Source organism: Brachyistius frenatus, unplaced genomic scaffold (genome assembly GCF_029030835.1).
Source record: "Brachyistius frenatus isolate BFR_SWC_R1_liver_20210118 unplaced genomic scaffold, ASM2903083v1 Contig_59, whole genome shotgun sequence".
Classification (NCBI taxonomy): domain Eukaryota; kingdom Metazoa; phylum Chordata; class Actinopteri; family Embiotocidae; genus Brachyistius; species Brachyistius frenatus.
Window position 1 is genome coordinate 2,122,946 of NW_027210658.1, and position 23,949 is coordinate 2,146,894.

Consider the following 23,949-nt stretch of genomic DNA (forward strand, 5'->3'; position numbering starts at 1 on the left):
TGATTGAATTCAATCATTTGTTTTGTTTATTTATTTCTCTTGTTCTGTTTTTTTCTCTCTTTTTATTTTGTCTTTCTTAAAAAAAAAAAAATCACGTCAACATTTGCACTATAACGTAAACTCGCGTCACTACGCGTACGTAATTACGTAGCGTGGTACGCGCTGGAGCTGTGTGTGAAGATGGCGGACGAGGAGGCCGAGCAGGACCGTAGTCCTGCGGACGGTATCAGTGAAACGATTGAAGAACTCAGACAGCGGCTGCGAGGACTGCATGAAGTGGTGGTGAGAGAGAGCGGCGGCTCGCCGGTCCAATCATCCTCCGACTACTGCCAGGACTTCTGTAGGGTGAGTTATATGCCTTAATATATGTAGCAAACAGGCTAACCAGCTAGCATTGAAGAAAGCGCTCCGTCCTCGATAATTCAGAGGAAGGTCTGCTTTCACTGCCGAGCTGTGCTTCAATGGATTCAGGTGGTGGTGTTGTTGCGTTGTACCCAGTAAAGATGTATAGAAATACAAAGGTAAAAAGTGAAGCAGGACGCATGAATAACCTGCCTTTAGTAGAAGCAGCTAGCTGAGGGAGGTAATCAACCGTCATGTTATTATCGTGAAAAGTCTTCCAGACATGTAGCTGATTGTCTGTAGGAGACCAGTCCCGTCACAACAACAACAACCTCTTTATTTCGTGGTAGTAGTATCAGCCTGCCAGTTAGCCCAGCGTTAGCTGCTTTATGTTTGGCTGCATGCGCGTGCACGGGAGGATGATTTCCCTGAAATCTGTAGGGTTAGTGTCGCGCGCAAGAAAACGAATTGATCAGGCCTTGTGTTGTTCTTGTGGTTGGAGTGAGTTCACTGATCAATATAGGTGTTAGAATGCAGCGAAATGGATCATACTTGCACGGGAGAGCAGAAACCTCGCGAGATTTTCCCCGCGACGGATCCTTGGTGTGTCCGAAGTGGATGAATATTGCTCATTTCTAAGTGTCATGCCCTTTTTGGGGGTGTAAAAAAGAAATATGCCCATCTGTCTGCAATGCACAGAGGGAGGCAACGAGGCAACAAACTATGTATTCAGAAAACTTAAAGGAAGCAGTGGGGTCATGTGGAGGGCTTCAGACACACCAGTGACATACAGGGATGGATGAAAAGCACCTTATTGTAGAAATACCGCAGAAAATTGATCAGATGCCAGCCACACAAATGTCTGATTCTTGTTTAACATGTTGTACAGGTTGAGTAGGTTGCAGATGTTTTTATTTTTGACTTGAAATCTTTTAGGTTTTTTTCAATATTTAGTTTTACAACCTTCAATCAGTGCAAACATGACGCGTGTCTCTCAGTTAGACTTCCTGTCTCTGTGAAACTTCTTGTCAGCAGGTAATTGGGTTCATTCATCCAGAACAAACTGCCCGAGGACACTTCAGATCAGGATTCACAGAAGGACACTTCAGAACAGTCCATTGTTTGGTTCTGATCCATTCTGGCTGCTTTCAGCTGTGTGTTTGGTTCTGATCTGTTCTGGCTGCTTTCAGCTGTGTGTTTGGTTCTGATCCCGTTGGAGGACCTGAGACTGAGACGGAGCTTTGTGACACGGGGCAGCACGTTTGGCTGCAGAGTTCCTGGATAGTCTTCAGATTTCATTGAGCTGCACAGATTGAAGGCTTCCTGTGTCAGACGCAGAAAACAGAACTTTAACAACACTTACAACACATGTTAGAGAAGAATTCAAGAAAACACTTAGTTTGAATTTTCTTTTTCTGGAGGTTCCAACAAACAAAGACATTTTAAAATAATCTCTGTAGAAGAAACAATAATCGATCTTTGTTCTCTGACAGATTAAAGGCTGCAGGTTTACATAAAACCACTGATTTGAATTTCATCACTTTTGAGGACGAATGTACCTTATTTCAGTGAGCTGTTAAAGGTACCAACTAAGATATATATATATATATATGTGTGTGTGTGTGTGTGTATATATATATATATGTGTGTGTGTGTGTGTGTGTGTGTGTATGTTTAGATTATTGATAAGTAAATGAATGAGTTTCTTCCCCCTGCAGACACTGTTGGAGTATGCAGGCCGTTGGAGGGTAGAGGAGGAGCCGTTGCCGCTGGTGCAAGTGTACATCGTCGCCCTGCTGAGTTATGCTCAGGCTTCTCCATCCCTCTCCCTGCAGTGTGAAAACGTCCCTTTGGTCGTGGAGAAGCTCTCACTGTAAGTACAATCAGACATGATTAACCGTACATAATCTACATCGTTTACCTACATAACACATAAGTATCCTGCTGAATGCTCTGCTCCAAAGTGAAGTGACGGTGTTCCTGTAGAGTGTTTTCACTCAGCAGCAGGGGTGTTTGTTGGGGGGGGGGGGGGGGGGGGGGGGGGGGGGGGGGGGGGGGGGGGGGGGGGGGGGGGGGGGGGGGGGGGGGGGGGGGGGGGGGGGGGGGGGGGGGGGGTGAAGGTCAGTAAGTCTGCTGATGTCGGTGGTTTGCTGCTTATTCTGCAGGAGCTTTCTGGAACTTTTGCTGTCTCTGAAGGAGAACGTTCCCGAGGGTTTATGGAAAGAGTTTACGTCATCCGTGCAGGTAAAGATGATTATATTGAGACATTACATTGATTTCCTTTTAAATATTAGAGTAAAAATATCTGAGCTTTCGAAGTGGTAGCTGAAACAGTTTGTAAGTGAGGAGCTATGACTGGAAACTGGCTTTCCTCCATCACACGCATGAATCATGGCCCTCAGTTTGACTAAGTAAATCTCCATAATCTTGCTTTTCACATGCACTTCAATCCCACCAAAGTTCTTACTAAATAGACTCAAACTTCTGATCATCACACACATCTGCGTTGTGACTTGAACTGATGGAGTTTTCCTGTCATGTTCAGTTTGCTCACAGCGAGCTTCGGGAGAATGGGATCGCCCAGCTGTCTGGGCTGGCTGCTTTGGGCCAGTATGATGGTGTTTGGACCAACAGCATCCTGCAAGGCCTTCTGTCCAGTGAGGATCTACAGACAGAACAGGGTGAGGGTTCCTACACTAGTATGGAGTATCAGTCTAAACCTTAAAGATCTGCCAAAATGTCTGCTGTTTCCATTGTTTACGTTTCCTGAAGTGACGCTTGTGCTCGTGTTGCAAAGAATGTAAGAAGCACTATAACACGGGTGCTAAAACATGCTGCCTCTGGTTCTAGTGGAGGAATTCCTGGTGCGGGAGGGGCCGGTCCTGCTGGAGATGAGGGTGAAGCAGCTGATGAAGGTGAAGCAGCTGGGGAAGGCTGCTCTGCTGGCCAAGACCTGCTCCGAGTGTCCCGCCTTCCACGGGAAGGGAACGTTCAAGCAGATGTACCTCGTGTGTCTCTGCACTACCTCAGAACAAGAGCAGCTCATGGAGGAGGTCAGTAGAGCTGCATGGTTCACGATATTAGTGTGTGTGTGTGTGTGTGTGTGTGTGTGTGTGTGTGTGTGTGTGTGTGTGTGTGTGTGTGTGTATATTTATTTATTTTTTGATGAGCTTGCAATTTATTTTTATTTTTTTTAATTGCTGCGATTTTTCCAAAAAGAAATTCGTAATCACAATCTGTGCTGAAAATATTAACAACATAAAGTAGATCTTTACAAACAAAACTCGCTTTATTAACATTTATAACTCCTCATCTACAATCAGCGCGACTCTGCTTCCTCTCATCTCATTACCAAAACAAACTCTGAGCATCAGAGGGGACTTGGAACAACGGGAAAAAACGGAAGTTGTGGGGTTTGCAGAAAAAGTTGGCTTTCACAATATAGCTTTCCAAATTAAATTTTTCTTATCAAAGGAAGTGATTCCATATTACTGTATGTTAAATTAGTTTTATCCACACGTCTACAGACGTGTCTTTGTTCGTTTCATCCAGCAGGTCTATGTGTTGAATGAACATGAATTAAACAGCATCTAAAGCTCTTATTTTGACAGCTGATGTAGTCCTTGTTTCTATATTCCAGTCACAGACGGTCTGTTCTGGAAACATATGCAGCTTTTAGGAGCTTTTAGGAGCTTTGAGCCTCATGTTTCTCTTAAGTTCAATAAATAAATAAAAAAGATTAGAACTAAAATATTTCTGTGATGTGCAGCATGATTATTATCACAGGAAGTGATTACAGATTTATTCCTTTATCAGGCGGTGCTTTAAAAAAATTAAAAAATAATTTCTCAACTTGCATTTTTTATTCTAATTCCTACAATTTTAAGCAAAAAAACTGACTTAAATCTCCACAAATTACATCAACATTTTAGTGAAAACATTTTTTTTGATTGCAACAATCACACAAAAAACCTCTGAAGTCCTGGAGGGACTGAATACAGTGAACCCTCGTTTTTCGCGGGGGTTACGTTCCAAATAGAAACCGTGATAGGCGAAATCCGTGAAGTAGTAACCTTTATTTTACAATTGAAATAGATAGAACTGGACATTAAATATATCTACGTTACGTATAGTCGTAATGTGATTTCAATGCACGATGCAAATCCGTGAAGCAGCGAGACCGTGAAAGGTGAACCGCGTTATAGCGAGGGTTCACTGTATATATAAACCTGCATTTGCATGTGATAAAAATGCACAAAGATGAACTGGGCGTTGTGCCACTTTTGCATAATGGATGTGATCACATCTAACAGCTTTGCATTATTTTGGCGGAATCATGTCGTGATTATATTATAATACATATTGTAATCTAGTTATCTGTTTCATGAGACTTCTGAGCGGACAGTATTACATATTAACTCCCCACTGACATTTTAGCTGATTTATCTGCCTCGGTCCTTCAAGTTAAAGGTTGATTTGTCATTTGCTCTGAAGAAACACTCGGCCGATACTAAACGATAGCATGTGGTGTTTAGGTCACAAAAAAAAACTTCTTTGCAGTTGTTGGGAGTGAACTGATGTTCACCTACCCTTGTGAGGACCGCTGAGATGTGAATATTTAGATTTCTCCTTCAAAGGGCTGTTTGAGGATTAAGATTTGGTTTTTGTTTTGAGGTTAGAAAGAGTTTTATCAGCGAATGTCCTCACATAGATACCCACACAAACGTTTGTGTGTGTCTGTGTCTGTCTGTCTTGTGCCTACGTTGTTGGATTTGTGAATTTTCCTCTAACAGGGTACTAAAGCTGCGTAGCGCTTTCTCCTGCAGACCTCCGATGTGTTCCTGATCCTGTCCTCTTATTACTTTGTTGACTTTTTCCTGTAATAACTTCCTCATCCACAAGATGGCAGAGCGCACCTGTAAACACCTGAGACTGTCAGGATCAGAGGCATTTATGTTGTTCCTTGAAAACATGAGAAGGTGGATTTGAGCTTGTCGGTGTTTCCAGTGAAACTAACTACTCTGTCCGTCTGTCCAGCTTTCAAAGGAGGACTGCCGCGATGCTTTAGAGATGATCTGCAACCTAGAGTCAGACGGAGACGACGGGGCAGCTTTCGGCTTGTGCTCAGCCTTCCTGACCCGCCAGCTTCTCCAGGGAGACATGTACTGTGCTTGGTAAGAAAACGGGAAAACAACGAACGTGGTCTCACAGTCTCCACCTGAAGGCTTTTTTATCACGCATCAAATATTTATGCATATGTATGTTTCAGGACTGTGAAAGCTTTCTTAGCCCGCGGCTAAGTTCAGCGTGAAAAGCATATTTATAGGCGTTTTTTTTGGACCGAACCGTTCTAAAGACTTCCTTGAGAGGAACATCCCCCCCACAGAGAGTTTCCTCCAGAACTTAATAGGTTCTGAGGCCTTTTGCTGTTTTCATTTGCACCACCAACAGGACCTGTGAACTAAACTATCAAACTAAAATCCCTACAGCGTTTTATAAAAAAGAAACCCCTCATAAAAAGGCGTGTGGGGCTGCTTCACACCTACTGGGTGTACAATTAACTGATGGTTTCATCAGTTCATGAAGTGTCTGGACGATGAATTGTCTCTTTCTCGTAACCAGGGAGCTCACTCTGTTTTGGAGCAAGCTGCTGAAGCGGTTGGAGCCGTTGGAGCACGCCTTCCTCGACAGATGCCGCCAGATGTCTTTACTTTCCAAAACTGTGTACCACATTCTGTTCCTCATCAAGGTCATCCAGTCAGAGGTCAGTAGACACCGAGCTGGCGTCAACTAGCACGTGCTCCTATAATCTCCAACATAGTTTCCCACTATTTAGAATCTTTTTAATTTCAAACGTGGTTTCGTATATATGGTGGCATTAATGTGAAGTTAGCAGTCTTATGTTGATCACTTTGTCACACAGTGGATAACCCTGCATTGTTTAAACTGTTGTCTAAAAATGAATAGTCTTAAATGATTCAGGTTGTTTGTTTTTGTTTTTTAGATCGACCACGTTGGCCTTCCAGTGTGCGTCGAGATGTGCATAAGGGCTCTCCGAATGGAATCCGACGACGGAAACACAAAAGCCACTGTGTGTAAAACTATTTCTTGTTTGCTTCCCACGGACCTGGAAGTGAAGCGGGCCTGTCAGCTGACGGAGTTCCTCCTGGAGCCCACGGTGGACTCCTACTACGCTGTGGAAACTCTTTACAATGAACCAGACCAAAAACTAGAGGAGCAGAACATGCCCGTTCCCAACTCGCTGCGCTGCGAGCTCCTGCTGGTGTTCAAAACCTTGTGGCCCTTTGACCCCGAGTTCTGGGACTGGAAGGCACTCAAGCGTCAGTGCCTGGCATTAATGGGCGAGGAAGCGTCGATAGTGTCCTCCATTGACCTGCTTAATGATACTGAGAGTCCTGAGGAAGAGGAAGACCTCCTGAGTGTGATGGACTTTAATAATCCCCCGGACCACTTAGTCAGCGGCACTTATGAACTTAAAGATGTCACCGACAGGAAGCAGAAGAACCGAGAGATGAAAAAACTGAGGGAAAAGGGTTTCATATCTGCCAGATTCAGAAACTGGCAGGCCTACATGCAGTACTGCGTGCTATGTGACAAGGAGTTCCTCGGTCACAGGATTGTACGCCATGCACAGACTCATCTAAGCAACGGAGTGTACACCTGCCCAATATGTGCTCAAACCTTTACCTCAAAAGACTCCTTCATTCCCCACGTCACGTCACATGTGAAACAGTCGTGCAAGGAAAGACTGACTGCGATGAAAACAAACAAGAAACTGTCCAACCCGAAAACAGCCGCTCCTGTTTTTGAAGCATTAAAGGCCAAAACACAAAATGAACCTCATGAAAACGGTGATTTCTCCGAGCAGAACAGGGCGTTGACTCCCAACATTCAGGCCAGAGTGGCGAGGTGCAACAGTGAGAGCAGTGACGACAATGTGTGTCCTGTTGGAAAGTGCAAGAGGAGTTTCAAATTTTTCAAGAATCTCATTGCACATGTGAGAGCTCACGGAGACAACGAGGAGGCAAAGACTTTCCTGGAAATGCAGAGCAAAAAGGTTGTTTGTCAGTACTGCCGCCGCCACTTTGTTAGCGTCACTCACCTCAATGATCACTTGCAGGTCCACTGTGGTGTGAAGCCGTACATCTGCATCCAGCTCAACTGCAAGGCAAGCTTCCTGTCCAACACTGAGCTCCTCATGCACAGGAGATCACATTCGTTTTTTAAGGCCCGGTGCATGTTTGCAAATTGTGGGAAAATTTTCAGCGAGGCCTTCAAACTGTACGAACACGAGGCACAGCATTATAAAACCTTCACGTGTAGAGCAGTGGACTGTGGGAATGTTTTCCATTCACAGCAGCAGCTGGATTTGCACCAGAAGAAGCATGAAGCTCAAGAGGAGGAAAGTTCATCGTCTGAACACACTTCACAAAATATGCAACCCGGCCCCTCACTCATCGAACAAATGCTTTCCGGTCAGTTGACCCCTAAACAGGAGGATTCCCAGGAGAACTGGAACACTGAAAGTGCTGTTAATCCGGAGGATGACCGGCCGCCGGTGTTTGTCGACAGTTCGCTGAGATCTTCTCAAGAACCCGTGGAGGCCTTCGGGCAATACGGAGTCAAACACGAACCGCAAACGACTTTTTCCTCTCATCAGGCGCAGAGTTTAAATAATTCAGTCATCCAGTCGGTGCATTCCCACTTTTCTGAACCTAACAGGGACAGAGAGGATTCAGGTGCTCATTCTTTTAATTACATGAGACCGCCTCATCAGAATCAACTGGTACCTCCATTTGAAGCAGGTTTAGGTAACGTCTTACACAGCCAGCCGCAAATGTTCCCCAGTAATCTCAGTACTGAAACCATTGGTTACAACTTATCTCTGCCAGTAAAGCAAGAGCCAATGTGTGGTAGTAACCTGTTAGCTGCACCGCTGCCACAGAACTCTATAGAGCCAGCAATGTCCCAGTCACTGTCACCGCTAGTAAACCCTCAGCAGCTAACTGGGAACCGGCCCGAGAACTCCGTAACGTCCCCCCTCAGCACCGGCCCCCCTCCCCCACTGAGGGAGCGCTTTCACTGTGCACTGGAAACGTGCACAAGGCACTACAGCTCCTACAGAAGTGTGACCAAGCACATGAAAGCAGTTCATGCAGAGTTCTACGAGCAATGGAAAGTCGCTCGGACTAAAATCAAGATAACGTACGCTCCGGCGCCGAGCCCGTCTGTCGGGCATCTCGGCCCCATGTCCTTGCTTCAGAACCAGCAGGCCAACAGAGGACCGGTTCACGGAGTTCACAGGCAGAATGTCATCCAGTCCCCTCCTTACACTAACACGGGTACGAGCACCAACTACGCTGCCCTACATTCGCTTTCCTCATCTGCCCACCACCACAACGGTTCTCTACTGATGGAAAACGTTCTGAATCCCATCGTTCTTTCTCAGTTAGGAAGTGATAGAAGTCCAGTACCAGCACAGTCCCAGGTTTCAACCAATCAAAACTGGCACTCGGTCGCTGGAGGTGAACAAATTCATAACTGTGGTTCTTCCCAAGTTTATCCTTCTAACTTGCCGGTGATGCCACAAGTGGACTCTGCCGGTGCTGCTCTGCCACTCGGCGTCCCATCGTGCTCTATGATGAGCTCGGTGATGAACAGACCAGCAGAGTCACTGCAGCCGTCACATATGGACAGTAGGCCTCAGCCAGTTCTTCCCTCATATACTAGTGGTGCGAAGGAAGCGCCACATCAAGTAGAAGCTCTTCCACCGTATATATCACAGATGCAAAACAGTTTAGTCTCCACTTCCAAGATGCCAGAAAAGACACAGACAATGCAGAATCATGTGCAGTGTAATCTTCCCTCTGCAGACAGTGTGAACCCCAAAAGCAGTAACGTCCACCCTCACGACGGCTCCGTCATCTCCGAGGACAACCTGGAGATGCAAAAACAAGCCAGAAAAAGAAGGACTAAATGGCCAGCGATCATCAAGGATGGCAAATTTGTTTGTCGCAGATGTTTCAGAGAGTTTAACAGTCCTAAATCCCTCGGAGGCCACTTGTCCAAGCGTACAATCTGCAAACCGTACGAAGAGTCCGAGCTGAACACGGACTTGCCGAGTTCATTTCTTGATCTTCTCAATTCAGAGCAGACGGTGAACACCTCTGAGCCAGAGCTGTCGTATCACTCGGCCGCCGTGTATCAGGAGAAGCCTCCTCATTCGGTGTCGAGCGCTTCTGCAGCTGCTAAAGGTTACTGCGCCCCTCATTATCCACAAGATAACCTGCTACCATACGGGACCAGTAAGTCTAATGATGATATTCTCAAACAAATTATGACCGAGTCCAACTTGTCTGATCTCTTCGTGCACACAGCCGCCCACCAGTCGTTGTTTCAGAACCCTTGTGTTCCCTACGGAGCTGCTGAGCGTTTCCCGGGCAGCTCGGTAATACAGCACACAGAAAACGTCCAGCCGAAGCGAGAAGGGAACTCGTATAGTACATCTCACTATCCTCGGCCGGGCATTAATACATTTGCTGCAGGTGAATTCCCCAACCCGCTTCTTTCCCAAATCCTCACGGAAACTCCTTCGTCCGTCGTTCCAGGCAGCGCTGTGTCAAACCACCTACCTCCAGGGGACATCCTCAGCGAAGGGTATCACTCCGAGGCCACCATTCAGACACCAGATACAGATTCAAACCCAGTGACACAAAGGCTGTCACCTGATTGTCAGCTCAGTCCGGCAACAAGTGGCCAGTGGGCCGAGATGCAAAGAAACACCACCGAGCAAGACGTTAAAAAGAGATTGCGTGAGCAGATTTTAGCCGGCGACTTTCAACGCAGGAACAGCATTTGTCATTCTGCTAACACCGACCAGGTTCCCAGTCCCATGTCCTTCGGCCCAACCTGTAGTCCTGCCAGTAATTTCGCTTTTCAATTGTCTTGTGATGCGAAGAGTGAGTCAGCTAGTCAAGGAAAAGTCCTTCAAGAAAATTCAGTAATTGTCCCAGAACCGTCTTTTGAAATTGAAGGACTCCTAAACAGACAGAGCTTCACTTGTTTCAGGGAGAGCGCAACGCCAGAGCAGGAGGTGCTGAGCCCGGTTACTGTGTTCAGTGATCCAGATCCTGAACCCGCTCAGTTATCAGCCAGCCAGCAGCAGTGTATGACAGAAATTCAAAGTGCTTTTGAACGTCTCGACTTGCTCAGAGAAATATCTGATCAGATGTCAGCTTCCATGAGGTCAAACAGCACTCTGACCAACAGCCACACGGGATCTCCAAACATCGAGTCTCTCAGCTCTCTGACTTCAATCTTGATCAAGCCGTTTGCCTGCGAGAAAGAGAACTGCACATTCAGCTCCAAGTCCAGCGACGCACTTTGGAGACACCTCTCCAAAACTCACAACTACAATGTGGAGATGGTCAATGCGGTCAAAAAAAGGTTCGGCCAGTATGCTCCTTTCAAGTGTCAGAAATGTAGTAAGTCGTACACCCGTAACTCCAACCTTCGCACCCACTACCAGTCCGTTCACAACTTAGCAGCCCCTCCCATGCACAACAAAGCGGTGACTCCTCCTGTGCAGGTCCAGACCTCCACAGCGGGTTTTCAGTCTGGACCAGCAGGGATGGCAGCAGAGCAGCACAGGAACCTGCCCGGTGTTCCTGCTCAGCATGCACTGGGACAGCATTTAGTGTCGGCTCCTCTCTCCCAGCCTCTGTCTGCCACTTCTCCATCTCTGAACAAACATCCTGCTGGGAACAGGCAGGTGGTACTTCAGCCGAGTATCGACGTTTCCAAGAAGACCCCAGAGAAGAAGTCCAACTCGGGTGACTGCATGAGTCCGTACCGGCCGTATCGCTGCGTTCATCAAGGCTGCGTGGCCGCCTTCACCATCCAGCACAATCTGATCCTCCACTACCGGGCCGTTCACCAGTCGGCTCTGTCGGCGCTGGAGGTGAACAAGGAGCAGGACCAGAGTGAGGCAGGAGACGAAGTCACGGAGCACAACGAGGAGGAGCCCGAGGCCGACTTCCCTCAGCTGTCTGAATTCAGGTGCCAAGTCAAAGACTGCTGCTGTGTTTTTCAAGAAGTGCCCAACCTTTTTCTGCATTACCTTCAGTTACATGAACTCAGTATGGAGAAGGTCGGAAACCTTCTGTCCGGCATCAAAGTCGGCAAGTTTGCTTGTGGCCACCAGGGATGTACTGAATCTTTCTCTGCCTTCTGGAAGTACGTCGGGCACGTCAAGCAGCAGCATAAAGATATAAAGCTGTCCAAACCCGAACAGTTAAATGGTTCTTTCAAGTGTGAAATTGAAGGTTGTGACCGAACTTACGCCACAAAGTCAAACATGCTCAGACATTTCATGAAGAAGCATCAGGACCTGTACGAGTCTAAACTAAAAACCCAACAGATAAAAGAAGACGGGGCGAAACAGAACTCAAAGGCTCTGCATTACCAGATTACTAAAACGAGTAATGGCAAAGAAAACATCGAGAGCAATAAAAAGTTCCTGTTGAGGATGAGTGACACAAAGAAGGTCAGCAAATCCAAGAAAAGCCACTGGGCTAAATTTGGAAACCCGTCCTTGAAATCTAAAGTTGAGGCATCTGCAATGTGCACCAAGAAGTTCCCACTACAATACCCCTGCATGATCAAGGGCTGCGAGTCGGTCATGAAGTCAGAGCGGAGCTTACTGAAACATTACGTGGGACACGGACTGTCGGAGAAGTACCTGGAACAGCAAAGGAGCCGCTTCATATTCTGCAAAAAGTTCCCCAAGCAGAAGAGTCGTTCCATCAGGAGCGACGACTCCAAGTCCGACAACACGTCGGACCTGTCTGACAGCGAGATGACGGCCGACCCCGGCCAGGATGGAGGGGAGTACGGCTACTCCAGGCCCGTCCTGCGCAGGAGGACCTCAGCAGGGATCCCCGCCACACTGTTCGACAGCAAACTATCAAATGATGAAAGCTCCGACGGCTCCGTGGTGCTGAAACGCAAACGAGGACGTCCACGAAAACTTGTCGGAAAAATAGTAACACGCAAGAAAATTCCACGCACGACCAAGACTGACGTGGTCGACAGCAGGGACGACGAGTCGGACTCGTCAGGCCCCGCCGTGGTGCTGGAGGACAGGACCGAGCAGAGCGCCCCACTGGCCTCCTTTAAACCAATGGGATTCGAAATGTCCTTCTTAAAGTTCCTGGAACAATCGAATAAATCTGAGCACTCCTTGATGAGGAAGGTCACTGTGGCAGAAACATGGAGGAGCTCGTCCGGCCTGAACACCAAACACACCTGCGTCAGGTTCAGCAACCCTCAGAATGTCAGGTCACTTAGTAAGGTTCGAATAAACCTCGACGCGGCCTTTTCAGGGGTCACCAACCTTATGTTGAAACAGCTGCAGGACATGCAGCCTGCAGTGCTGTTGGATAAATATGAGTAACTGGTGTTTTTTTAAAAGCAGAATCTCAGGACTTGAATGAGTTGAATCTGCTCCAGACTGGTTCCCCACATGAAGTTTTTTTATACACCTGGTTATTAAAAGGAAGTGGTTCTGAGTTATTGGGTGATATGTGTACACGTTTTGTCTTTTTTTATAGAACAATGTAAAGCACGTTTTTATTTACGGACTATAAATTCAAAAACATTTTGCTTTGAGATAAAATCCGACATCAGCTTCTGGTGTCTTAATTATCCCCGTGGGACTTGGACACTAACGGACTACGAAACTGATTGTTCTGTTGTGTTTGTGATTTGCAGCTGTTGATCATTGTGTGTGGTGTAAATAGTTTGAAATCACCCACTGCCACCAGCAGTCTTACTATTAAACTGTTATTTTTACAACCACTGAGGTGAAGGTACCACTTTGTTCTGGAGCCGCTGCATGAACACGGAGATGGAAATGATTTTCTGACATTTATTTAAACTGTTAAAAACAAATGAACTCAAATTAAAAGCGCATCAGTATTTTGTAATTACGTTGTTCAATGTTCCCTGCTGTGTTTTTAAAGGTCCAACGTGTCAGATTGTTAGTCCAAGGTTGTGTATGACAGCGTGGTGTGGAAGGTCAGAGGTCAAATGTTTGGACAATTTAAAATGGAGCTGATGACATCACAAACTGTTGACACAAAAACATGATGGTTTAACTGCCTGTTGTTGTTTTTTTTTTTTTTTTTTTTTTTATGAAGGCCTTTATAAAATGGAGATTACCAAACTACAACATAAACATAGACTGATATATCCAGGTCACTTTATTTGTAGATAAACTCTGGTTCATAAAAATGTCAACTTTGAAATGCAAACATACGAAACTCACTATCGCCTCCTAACTTCCAAAGTGGTATTACAAAACGTAAGACTTAATTTTAAGTTCACTCACCAAATTGCTTCACTTCATACTGACAGGCTGAAGTGTCCCATAAAGAATATTTTTTTATGTTGAACTATTCTGTCCCTATGGTTTCCGTGTGTGGGCCAGTCCCAGCCCGTCAGGACTGGTCAGGCAGGTTTGCAGCTGCGGGTTCGGGCTCTGAGCTGCAGACCTGTGTGTGTGCTGCGGGTTCAGCTGAGGTGAACTCGTTGACGATGGAAACGGGTGGCGGGCTGCGGCTGACAGTCGCCGTCTTCACGGGGGCGTAGCGCTTGCTGAAACACTTCCACCACTGCTTCCACACGATGTACAGGAGCTCCACCAGGTTCAGGGCGATGCACAGGATGGAGGTGCAGCCCATGATATACAGGAAGACCTTCTTCTCTGTGGCTTTGGCGATGAAGCAGTCCACCGTGTTGGGGCAGGGACTCTGGCTGCACCTCAGCAGGATGGGCACCTCAAAGCCATTGTACAGGAAGTAGAAAGCGAGCAGCGAGCCCAACTCAAAGGCCGTCTTGAAGACCAGGCTGACGGTGTAGGTGCAGAAGAGGCCTCCGTCGATGCTGCCCTTGTCCAGGTACAGTTTCCTCTTGTGCTTGGCCTCGCGGTGCTCCCTGTAGGCCACGTGCAACGCCACCAGCAGGGATGGGGTGGACACCATGATGAGCTGCAGGGCCCACAGGCGAACCTGCGAGATGGGGAAGAAGTGGTCGAAGCAGGTGTTCTCGCAGCCCGGCTGCTGCGTGTTGCACACAAAGTCCTTCTGCTCGTCTTTCCACACCTGCTCGGCCGCCGCCACGTACACCAGGATCCTGAAGAGGAACACCACCGACAGCCAGACGCGTCCGATCGCAGTGGAGTACTTGTTCACTCCACTCAGGACGCTCTCCAGGAAACCCCAGTTCATCTTCCTCCGATCTGTCACAGCAGAGCAGCAGTAATGGGAGGGAACAACAACATCAGTCGGAGAACAACATCAACAGTCAGAGAACAACATCAACAGTTAGAGAATAACATCAACAGTCAGAGAACAACATCAACAGTTTGAGAACAACATCAACAGTTAGAGAATAACATCAACAGTCAGAGAACAACATCAGTCTGAGAGAACAACATCAACAGTCAGAGAACAACATCAACAGTTAGAGAACAACATCAACAGTCAGAGAATAACATCAGTCTGAGAGAACAACATCAACAGTCAGAGAACAACATCAACAGTCAGAGAGCAACATCAACAGTTAGAGAACAACGTCAACAGTCAGAACAACATCAACAGTCAGAGAGCAACATCAACAGTTAGACTCTCTGAACTCTACACTGTTCCAGGTGACGACCTCGTGGAGTTGTAGATATTTATTTCCAACAGTCCCACCTGTCAACACTTTGTCAACACTGTGTTGTTTCTCTCAGGAAATAAAATGACCTTCAAACTTCATCATGAATAATCATCATTCATGGATCAACTTGTGTGTGTTTGTCATCTTGGCTGTCTTTAAAACACACACACACACACACTTGTTGATTCAGGCTGCAGTCACACAGGATGACATTGTGTTCAGTGTGTGTGTGTGTGTGTGTGTGCAGCTGCTCTGTGCTGTCAGACCGGTTCACTGCTGAATAAACTGAAGTCAAACTGCAGTGTCAGCACCTAAAAAAAACGAATCTGTCTGTAGATGTAATCAGAGTTTGACCGAAGTGTTTCTGCTCCTATCTGCTACTCAGAACACAAACACTATTAATATTATGTTCACAGATAATAACTATTAATGGAAAATTATGTTTGTTGTGTGCTTTGAAACATAAATGTTGTCAGGTATGAACCATGTAAAAAAAATGGATCATAAACTACATGAATTAGAAACATCCACCACGTCCGACCCGGGTCAGCTGACTGGACAGGACCTGGGTCGACAGGTTCTGTGAAGCAGAGCTGCACTGGAGCTCATTTCCACATCTTAAAATGACTTCAGGTTTCAACGGACTCGTTGTTCTGTGCCTGGATGGATGGATGTTTGTTGTCCTGCACGTTGAACACAGATGTTTGGTATCATATCTGAACATCAGGGATTCACGTCTTCCTTCACTGTTACAACACAGTAACAAGTGTGTTTACAGTATGTACCTGGTTACCAGGTGATTACACTATATACCCGGTTACCAGGTGAGAGAATCTGATGAGTATCAGGATGCACCGACTCAGTCTGAATTTACATTTAACAATACATTTTTGTATCACCTACAATGTAGTATTTATTTATTTTGTGTATATAGCTTTTTCTTAACAGTTTTTCTTTTTCTTAAATTATTTTTCAGTGCATGTTTATTTGTATTTATTTTCCTACCTGTATTCTTATCTGATCTGATCTGATGGTGGTTGCCTCGGAGATCAGACTCCTATGTCTCATGAATCAGAGGTGACAGATGACTTATCTGTGGTGGTGTCTCTCCTTGGTGACAGCCGGTGCTGCCTGCTCGGTACCGCTCGGTATCTCAGAACCAGAAGCAGCAGTGTGTTCTCACCTGCCTGTTTCCAGTCCTCTGCGATGTAGTGTGAACGTCCTCCAGATCACCTGGTGGACAGGCAGTGGGCGTGGACACACACGGCACCTGGATAATGCAAATACTGTGTGCTTCCTGTGTGTCGGGACGACGACGACACATACACAAAGCAGCAGGTGTGGGTCAGCTTCTCCTGGACCGGTCCATGTATCTTTGATGAGAGGAGGGATCATGTTACTGGATGAATAAAACATATGAGCCTCTCCTGGCCCGGGGACACAAATGTACTGATGGGCCCATGTCATCACATCCCCTAGAAACCAACCAGCAGCTCTGAAGCTAAAATCATCAGTCAGGAAGGAACAACCGGAAATATAAATTCACTGGTAGCATCTTGTGATGTGCTCCATTAAGTCTATGGCGTCGGAGGCTTTTTGGAGCCGGAGGCTTTTTGGAGCCGACCTCTAGTGGCATTCGGTGGTATTGCAGTTTAAGGCACTTCTGCATCGATCTCATTTTTCGGACCTGGAAGATACGAACTCTTTTACATACAGTCTGTGGTGTTGACAGAAAAGTGTCACAGAGAGAGCATCCCCTACAAACATTACACACACTGTGGCCCCGCCCTTAGCCTGAGTGGCCCCGCCCACATTGTGCAGAGACCTAAACCCTCGAAGTGAACTGCTGTGACCTCCATCTGAAGCAGACACGTCTTCTGGTGGACAGAACAGTTATCATTAATCACAGTGAAGATTCCCCATTGAAATGTGTCTGATGTGCTTCAGTGTTTCTGCACTTCATCAAGATACACGAGCAGCAGATTAAAGATAAACTACTTTGGGTTTGAGTAACTGTTATTAATCTTTTTTTTTGTTTTTATGTTTTTTCCTTTCCACAGTAAAAAGTATTTCTCAGTTTAATAAAATCCTCCTCTTCCTCCGCTGTTGTTCATGTCAACACCCTCCTCACCGCGGGAGGGGGCGCTGTGACCCGACAAACCCTCTCCGTCACTCTCTTCTTCACACTTGTCTGTCAACATGGCCGCGCTCCGACTGACAGTTTAGTGTCCGCGCTGCGATCATCTTCCTCACCTTCATCAAGACTTCTTCTCCCAGCAGCTCCGTGTGCGGTGGCTCGAGCCGACATGGCGGATAAAGAGGCTGCAAAAGGGAACCCGAGTCCCGGGGAGAAAGGCTTCAGGACGCAGGGGCTGCGGGGGGCTCAGACCAGCACCCTGTTCAGAGCTTTCAACCCGGAACTCTTCGTCAAACCGGTAAGACTCTTCATCATCATCATCACAGCTGTTTGATAATTGACAGCTGTAACATACATAAACATGAATCTGATGACTGTCCTCAGAACAAGCCTGTGATGGTGTTCGGCCTGGTGACCATCACCCTGTGTGTCGGTTACCTTGGTTACCTGCACGCCATGAAGGAGAACGACCAGCAGCTGTACGAGACAGTCGACAGCCAGGGGGAGAGACACATGAGGAGGAGGACGTCCAAGTGGGACTGATGTCTCACTGAGACAGAGACACAGTGTGCGTGCGTGTGACCAGTGCACAGGTTGGACACACTCCGGATGTCCACTGGATGGACGCGAAGCTCTTCTGTCTTGTACCGTTGTCCATCGAAGACGGTCCCTGAGGGGATGTCCTCTTGGGACAGTTTTTTTTTCACCATCATTGATGGAGAATAAAAATGACCACCGTCTGCAGCTCTGATTTATTTTGGACCTCCCAACAGAACTCTGACATCAGACTGAGCAGAGCAGCTGAACAGTGACATTGGATCAGTCGGAGGGACCAGCCTCTGATTGGTTGTTTCACTTCAACTGGTTCTTAAGCTTAACCTCAACATAACCAATCAGGCAGTGTGTCCCTCCCTCTGATCCAATCTAGTGCCAGCCTTTTCAAAAATACGATTAACTTCACCATGTGTTAACACTTTTTAATTTCATTGCAGGAGGCCCCCCCCCTTCTAATAATACAGTGAAGACTGATAATCAGTGTTTATGAGACGAGTCAAACTCATGAGATGTTTAATATTTATTTATTCTGACATCATCAGTGTCTTTTCAGAATATTTCTCCAACAGGACACACACACACACACACACACACACACACACACACACACACACACACACACACACACACACACGTGTCCCATCCCGCTGATGTCAGCTCAGAGAACTCCAGTGCTGCTTCATTGTTTGGTTTTCTCACCCTGTAGAGAGAAACAGGTTTAATAACAGATGATTTATTAACAGCTGGTTTAATTCAGGTTTAATAACAGCTGGTTCCCTGTCCATCATCGTGCTCTCAGGTGTGTCAGGTGGTACCTTGATGACATCAGCGAGCTCCTGCAGGGTTCTTTCATACTGGACCTCCAGACTCTTGAGGTTCTGCGGTTTCACCATCTGCTTCTGAATCCCGGGACTTCCTGCGTCCACCACCATCTGCAGGAAGTTCTTCTCCTGAGCGGGGACAGACAGTGGACAGTTTGTAGACACCTGACACTTCTCACAGACCTTTCACCTGTAATGGATCCTACCTGTACGCTCAGCAGGAAGGTGAAGGCCAGGCCAGCTTTCCCTGCTCTCGCCGTCCTTCCAACCCTGAGCAGAGACAGAGGAGCGGGGACACAGTGTCAGTCCAGATGTTGCTGATGGAGACAGACTCCACCTGAAGACATGATGGACAGCTCACCTGTGGACGTACGTCCTGACGTACTGCGGTGCGTCGTAGTTCACCACATATTTGACCCCGCTGATGTCGATGCCTCGGGCAGCTGCATCGGTGCTGATCAACCTTCAGGAGGACAACGCAGATTATATCTAACACACACAGCAGGGAAGGGACACAAAAACACACACACACACACACACACACACACACACACACACACACACACACACACACACACACACACACACACACACACACACACACACACACACACACACACACACACACACACACACACACAGACTCACAGTTGGAGCTTGCCCTGTTCAAAATCCCTCAGGGTCCTCTTCCTCTCTGCAGGAGACAGACGGGAGGAAAACTCTGCAGCCTGAACACCACCGAACAGCTGCAGCAGCAGGTGGAGCCTGAAAGGAGACAGGTGGAGACAGGTGAAGTCTATGCAGTCTGACAGTTGGAAGTATACAGATGTGATGAGTGTGTGAAGAGCTCCGCCCACCTGTGTGCTGTCTCTCTGGAGTTGGTGAAACAGAGGACGGGGCGGAGCTTCATCCTCAGGATGAAGTGCAGGAGGAGGAGGGGCTTCTTGCTCAGTGTGCAGGGAACATAATACTCCTACAGACACAGAGAGTTAGACACACTCACCACGTTAGCCTGCACTGCCAGAGGGGTCAAAGGTCACGTCTTACCGTCAGACCCTCAGGGAAGTCGAAGCGGTCTGGTTTCTGGGCGGCGGCCTCCGGTGTGGTGCTGGAGTGGGCGGAGCTGAACAGTCTGGGCTGGTGGAGGCCGAGCTGCTGAAGCTTCTCCGGGTTCTGAGTGAGTGTGGCGGAAAACAGCAGCTTCTGGAGCGGGACCTGAGGAGGGGACAGACTGAGGAGACGGACAGGAGGAAGAGGTACCGAGGTCTTCGTCATCGTCATCATCATCATCATCATCATCATCAGTCTACAGTCAAACCTGTCCTGCAGGACTCCCTCAGACTCACCTGGCTGCTGTGATGTGTGCTGGCACCGTCCTCCTGAACATGGACCCAGGTTCTGGTCCACTTCCTGGTCTGTACACGGCCTTCACCACCTGACTGAGCCAGGACTGGTGCATGCTGTCAATCATCCTGTCGGCCTCGTCGATGATCTGACGCAGGAGACAGGTTAGAGAACAGCAGACGGGTGAGAGGACAGCAGATGGGTGAGAGGACAGACAGGTGAGAGGACTCACCAGGAACCGGAGGTGTTCCAGACAGAAGCCCGAGTTCTTGTTGATGTGGTCGACCAGTCGGCCCGGAGTGGCCACGATGATGTCAGCGAGGCTGCGAGCCACGCCCCCTCTGGAAGACAACCAATCAGATAAAAGTGAGCTTGTGTTTGTCCAGGGAGACGTGTGCTGAGGGGACACCTGTAGAGGACGTCTGTCTGTCCTGGTTAAACCCGGTTCTTCAGGTCTGAATGATGTTCTGGTTCTGTTCTCTCTCCAGCAGGTAAAAAAAACACCTGTGAGAAGGACTTCAACATGGCTGACTGTTCCAGGTGTTTCGGGTCTCACCTGAGCTCTGACAACGAGGCTTGCTCTGCAGCGAAGGACTTCTGCCCGGCCAGCATCACCACCTTCAGGCCGGTTCCCTCGGTGTAGCAGGAGAACACTTTGTACACCTGCGCAGGAGAACGTCTGTGTGAGCGAGCGGCATGTGCAGTTCAAAGCCTACGTGCTGATTGGTCGAAAGGCTCTAACCTGTTGGGCCAGCTCTTTGGTCGGCAACACGGCCAGCGCCCGCACCTCACACACCACTCGCTCCATCAGCACCTGACGGAGAACAACATCACCTCACACATGCAGCAGGGCCTCCACCAGCACCGCTTAAAAGGTGTAGTATGTCCTGTAATACCGCTCTGTACAGGAGGGGGCGACAGAGAGTCACTGGGGTGTCTAATGTTGTGTTCTGGTCCTGCTGGTAGTTATTAGTTTGATTTTTTTATTTAACTGGTGCGTGTCATTAATTTGTTTTGACCAACCGTCAACCATCAGTGACTTCACCCGTTGGTTTGTGAACATTATGAAGCCTCCAGTTCAGATTCTGTCTGTCACCATCTTGCTAGTTCGGAGCGGTTTGGAGCAGGAAGTGACCATATTTGGACGAGCTGGGGGAGGAGCCAGCGGTGGATCTGACTGAAAACCTGAGGATACTACGTCCCGCCCACCGATAGCTGTAACCTGACTGCAGCACAGGCCTGTCAATCAAACAGACACGTCCCCCAAAACAGGTCTTTTTGAATCTTCTTTTCTAATGAATGAGGGATTATTTTCAGATGGACCTCCAGAAAACTAATAAGAAGGAGTGACTTTAGCTAACAACACCGAGATAACTGATGGACACATTTTATTCACTTTGTATTTGATGAGAGAAGTTGAATGGGAGTCTTTGGAGCTGGAGGCTTTTTGGAGCCGACCTCTAGTGGCACTCTGTGGTATTGCAGCTTAAGACACTTCTGCATCGGAACCATTTTTCAGACCTGGAAGCAACGACTTATATTCAGTCTGTGATCCAAATACAACTTCTTCTGATGTTGTACTGAGAGCAGACTGAACGCTACAGTGACTCATTGTCACCTCTGCTGGTACAAAGTGGCATTACAAGACGGGTCGGGACTAACACATAGATGTTTGTAACACATCATCATCATCATCATCATCATCATCATCATCATCACTGCTGTTTGTACATCCTGTGGAGAGTCTGAGTTACCTTATGGATATGTTACATATTTACCAGACATGGTGGCAGCTCACCTGGACAACAGGTATGACAAATGAAAGCGTCTTGCCGCTGCCCGTCGGCGCCGACACACAGATGTCTCTGGGCTTGTAGCCACCTCGTCCAATCAGCAGGCCCTGCGTTGCACTCTCCAAGATGGCGGGGATCACCTCCGCTTGCACTGAAGAGAAGAGGTCAAAGGTCAGTTTGGGTTTTATTATTTTAAATATTCTGTTGAATCAAAAATCAAAAGAAAAGTCTGATTTGTATTAAATACGAAACAAACTGATTATTTGTGTCGGTTTCAAATGATTCCAATGAAGTGTGTGTGTGTGTATGTATGTATGTGTACATGTGTGTGTATACATGTGTGTGTGTGTGTGTATGCATATATGTGTGTGTGTTTGTGTGTCTTCACCTGGGAAGAGCTCCATGATTCCTTGGGTGTGTAATGTTTTCAGGATGTGAGGAGACAGCGGTGAGACATCAGCGACGGGGACAAGGTGCCGTCTGATGTCTCTGTGAATGACATCAGGCTCAGCGAGCCACTGAGGGAGGACTCGGTTCACCTGTGGACAGACGAGCGTGAGTGGAGGGAAACACGGGCCTGCTGGTTCTTCTCTAAGAGATCAGTGCACCTTCTGGACCGGTCGGCTCTCGAAGCCTCCCAGAACTGTGAACCCGGCCGGCGCCGAGTGTGAGGTCTCTGAGCTTTGTTTTAGTGAGTCCTCCTCCTCTTTGTGTCCTCCCGTGTCCTCTGCTCCTCCTCCCCCAGGAGGTTCTGACACAGTTTCAACCGGATCGCCTGAAATCCAAACACACAGACTGGATCCTCAGAGACGTCACATCACATCTGTGTCAGCTTCACCAGGTTCAGGCTGAAAAACCAAAACAAGGAACTGAAAGGCGGCAAAACCCTTTGAGGAGCTCAGTTTCATACATGTCATGAGGTAAAGCGACAACAACCCACCGGATGGACTCTTCTTCCGTGGTCTCTCCTTTACGCTCTTCTTCGTCCTCTTCAGCTCGTTGATGTCGTCGGCTGCAGGTGGTGACGTCCTCTTCCTGCGGCGCTCCTCTCGTCTCTTCTGCTCCAGATGATCTCCAGGCAGGTCTTCACTCTTCTTCTGCTTCTCTTTGGCCTTCTGCTGCAGTTTGGCCAGCAACGCCTGAGACCGGGACTCCTTGGAGACGCTCCCGTCCTCCTCCTCCTCCTCCCCGAGGTACCTGGGACAACATGGATAAGACATGACACACGTGACAAAATCAGGAAGTCTTTTGATGGGAAAAAAAAAAAAAAAGGATTTGTCTCTTCCTCTTGTTTGCATTGTGGCTCCGGAAAGTCTCTTTGTCAAGCAGGCTCCGAAAAGTTTCCTTTATTTTCTGTCTTATTTGCAAGTGATTCTTTCCGCATTTAATTGACGACTCCCCTGTGGCCTTATCTTGTGACCTACAACCAACTCTGTATTACCATACGAAAGCAGATACAAAGTGAATGGGGGTGACTGTCAACTGTATGCTGCCCTGAGAGAAAAGAAGAAAGTGCAAAGGAGGACGGCGGAGGAGAGGACTGCTGGGGGGGAGCCATGCTGGACACCTCTCTTTGACGGTGCATATCGTTGCTCCTTCTTGCAAGAATAAAATGTCCGATGTGTTTGATTTTGAAACAAACCTCATGAGTAATTTTTCCAACATCTTTATTTATAAAAGTTATAGTTATTCATGTTTATGTCTGATATAAATTCAGGTTATCTGGCTCGGACCTGAAGGTTCCACTGATCTGATGCTAACTTAGCCACGTGCTAGCTGAGTTTATGAACCTACCTGTTCATTAGAAACAGAGACATGTCCGCAGCAACACCCAACGGCTCGAGGAACAATCGTATCGTCTCGAGCTGTTAGATATGAATGTCAGAAAATCTTTGCCAAAATCTTCGTAACCAGCTCCGTTTCGTTAAATTACTGTAACCAGTCAACTTTTACTGAACTACCAACATCACAACTTTCTAGTAGTTTTTTTTTTTGTGTGTTAATCGCGCTTGACGCGGCTTGATGACGACACTCGGGCAAAAATTGCATGTGCGTGTCACCGGTCGGGTGCGGCCACATCACCTTTATTTTATTTAAGCGCGAAAAATCTGTTTTAAAAAAACTAACTAAATCCCGCTTTGAGACACTCACATTGATATTTGTGATATCAAACATTTTAATTCATATTTATTTTCAAACGTGCAATCGCAACCTA

The 23,949-nt window shown here is 47.4% G+C and overlaps 4 protein-coding genes and 1 long non-coding RNA gene across 6 annotated transcripts; 3 read left to right on the top strand and 2 right to left on the bottom strand.

Moving 5' to 3' along the window:
- The first annotated feature begins 180 nt into the window (after positions 1-180).
- Positions 181-13,221, top strand: znf292b (zinc finger protein 292b). Its single transcript, XM_069705848.1, has 8 exons — positions 181-345; positions 2,061-2,215; positions 2,508-2,586; positions 2,888-3,023; positions 3,193-3,395; positions 5,380-5,516; positions 5,965-6,106; positions 6,347-13,221. The coding sequence occupies exons 1-8, from the start codon at positions 181-183 to the stop codon at positions 12,815-12,817; spliced, it is 7,488 nt and encodes a 2,495-aa protein (XP_069561949.1). The 3' UTR covers positions 12,818-13,221.
- A 391-nt stretch (positions 13,222-13,612) lies between these two features.
- On the bottom strand, positions 13,613-16,385 carry gjb7 (gap junction protein beta 7). The gene is made up of 2 exons (XM_069705849.1): positions 16,268-16,385; positions 13,613-14,662 (listed from the first exon to the last, which is right to left on the bottom strand). Exon 2 carries the CDS (start codon positions 14,649-14,651, stop codon positions 13,863-13,865), a length of 789 nt encoding a protein of 262 aa, XP_069561950.1. The 5' UTR covers positions 14,652-14,662; positions 16,268-16,385; the 3' UTR covers positions 13,613-13,862.
- An 874-nt stretch (positions 16,386-17,259) lies between these two features.
- Positions 17,260-17,961, top strand: smim8 (small integral membrane protein 8). Its single transcript, XM_069705852.1, has 2 exons — positions 17,260-17,519; positions 17,606-17,961. Exons 1-2 carry the CDS (start codon positions 17,391-17,393, stop codon positions 17,762-17,764), a joined length of 288 nt encoding a protein of 95 aa, XP_069561953.1. The 5' UTR covers positions 17,260-17,390; the 3' UTR covers positions 17,765-17,961.
- A 430-nt stretch (positions 17,962-18,391) lies between these two features.
- ddx51 (DEAD (Asp-Glu-Ala-Asp) box polypeptide 51) lies at positions 18,392-23,743 on the bottom strand. Of its 2 annotated transcripts, XM_069705851.1 has the most exons (16): positions 23,529-23,743; positions 22,675-22,931; positions 22,343-22,509; positions 22,123-22,273; positions 21,740-21,885; positions 20,684-20,755; positions 20,498-20,604; positions 20,174-20,282; positions 19,944-20,089; positions 19,645-19,828; positions 19,455-19,570; positions 19,246-19,362; positions 18,959-19,060; positions 18,804-18,867; positions 18,592-18,726; positions 18,392-18,476 (listed from the first exon to the last, which is right to left on the bottom strand). In XM_069705851.1, exons 1-16 carry the CDS (start codon positions 23,549-23,551, stop codon positions 18,456-18,458), a joined length of 1,917 nt encoding a protein of 638 aa, XP_069561952.1. In that variant the 5' UTR covers positions 23,552-23,743; the 3' UTR covers positions 18,392-18,455. The 2 variants fall into 2 exon arrangements, with proteins under 2 accessions (XP_069561952.1, XP_069561951.1); XM_069705850.1 differs by having other exon boundaries at positions 19,944-20,282.
- On the top strand, positions 20,190-22,254 carry LOC138625131 (uncharacterized). The gene is made up of 4 exons (XR_011311210.1): positions 20,190-20,307; positions 20,430-20,624; positions 21,723-21,905; positions 22,166-22,254. It is a non-coding gene; the product is annotated as an uncharacterized lncRNA (long non-coding RNA).
- Positions 23,744-23,949: the final 206 nt, after the last annotated feature.

Excerpts from the sequence above, each read along its gene's own strand:
- znf292b (XM_069705848.1), top strand. The coding sequence starts at position 181 with ATGGCGGACGAGGAGGCCGAGCAGGACCGTAGTCCTGCGGACGGTATC. Across the intron at positions 2,216-2,507 it reads GTCGTGGAGAAGCTCTCACT|GAGCTTTCTGGAACTTTTGC; the intron begins GTAAGTACAATC and ends CTTATTCTGCAG. Across the intron at positions 2,587-2,887 it reads AGTTTACGTCATCCGTGCAG|TTTGCTCACAGCGAGCTTCG; the intron begins GTAAAGATGATT and ends TGTCATGTTCAG.
- gjb7 (XM_069705849.1), bottom strand. The coding sequence starts at position 14,651 with ATGAACTGGGGTTTCCTGGAGAGCGTCCTGAGTGGAGTGAACAAGTAC.
- smim8 (XM_069705852.1), top strand. The coding sequence starts at position 17,391 with ATGGCGGATAAAGAGGCTGCAAAAGGGAACCCGAGTCCCGGGGAGAAA. Across the intron at positions 17,520-17,605 it reads CGGAACTCTTCGTCAAACCG|AACAAGCCTGTGATGGTGTT; the intron begins GTAAGACTCTTC and ends GACTGTCCTCAG.
- ddx51 (XM_069705850.1), bottom strand. The coding sequence starts at position 23,551 with ATGTCTCTGTTTCTAATGAACAG. Across the intron at positions 22,932-23,528 it reads TCTCTGTTTCTAATGAACAG|GTACCTCGGGGAGGAGGAGG; the intron begins GTAGGTTCATAA and ends ATGTTGTCCCAG. Across the intron at positions 20,756-21,739 it reads TTGTCATACCTGTTGTCCAG|GTGCTGATGGAGCGAGTGGT; the intron begins GTGAGCTGCCAC and ends GTTCTCCGTCAG.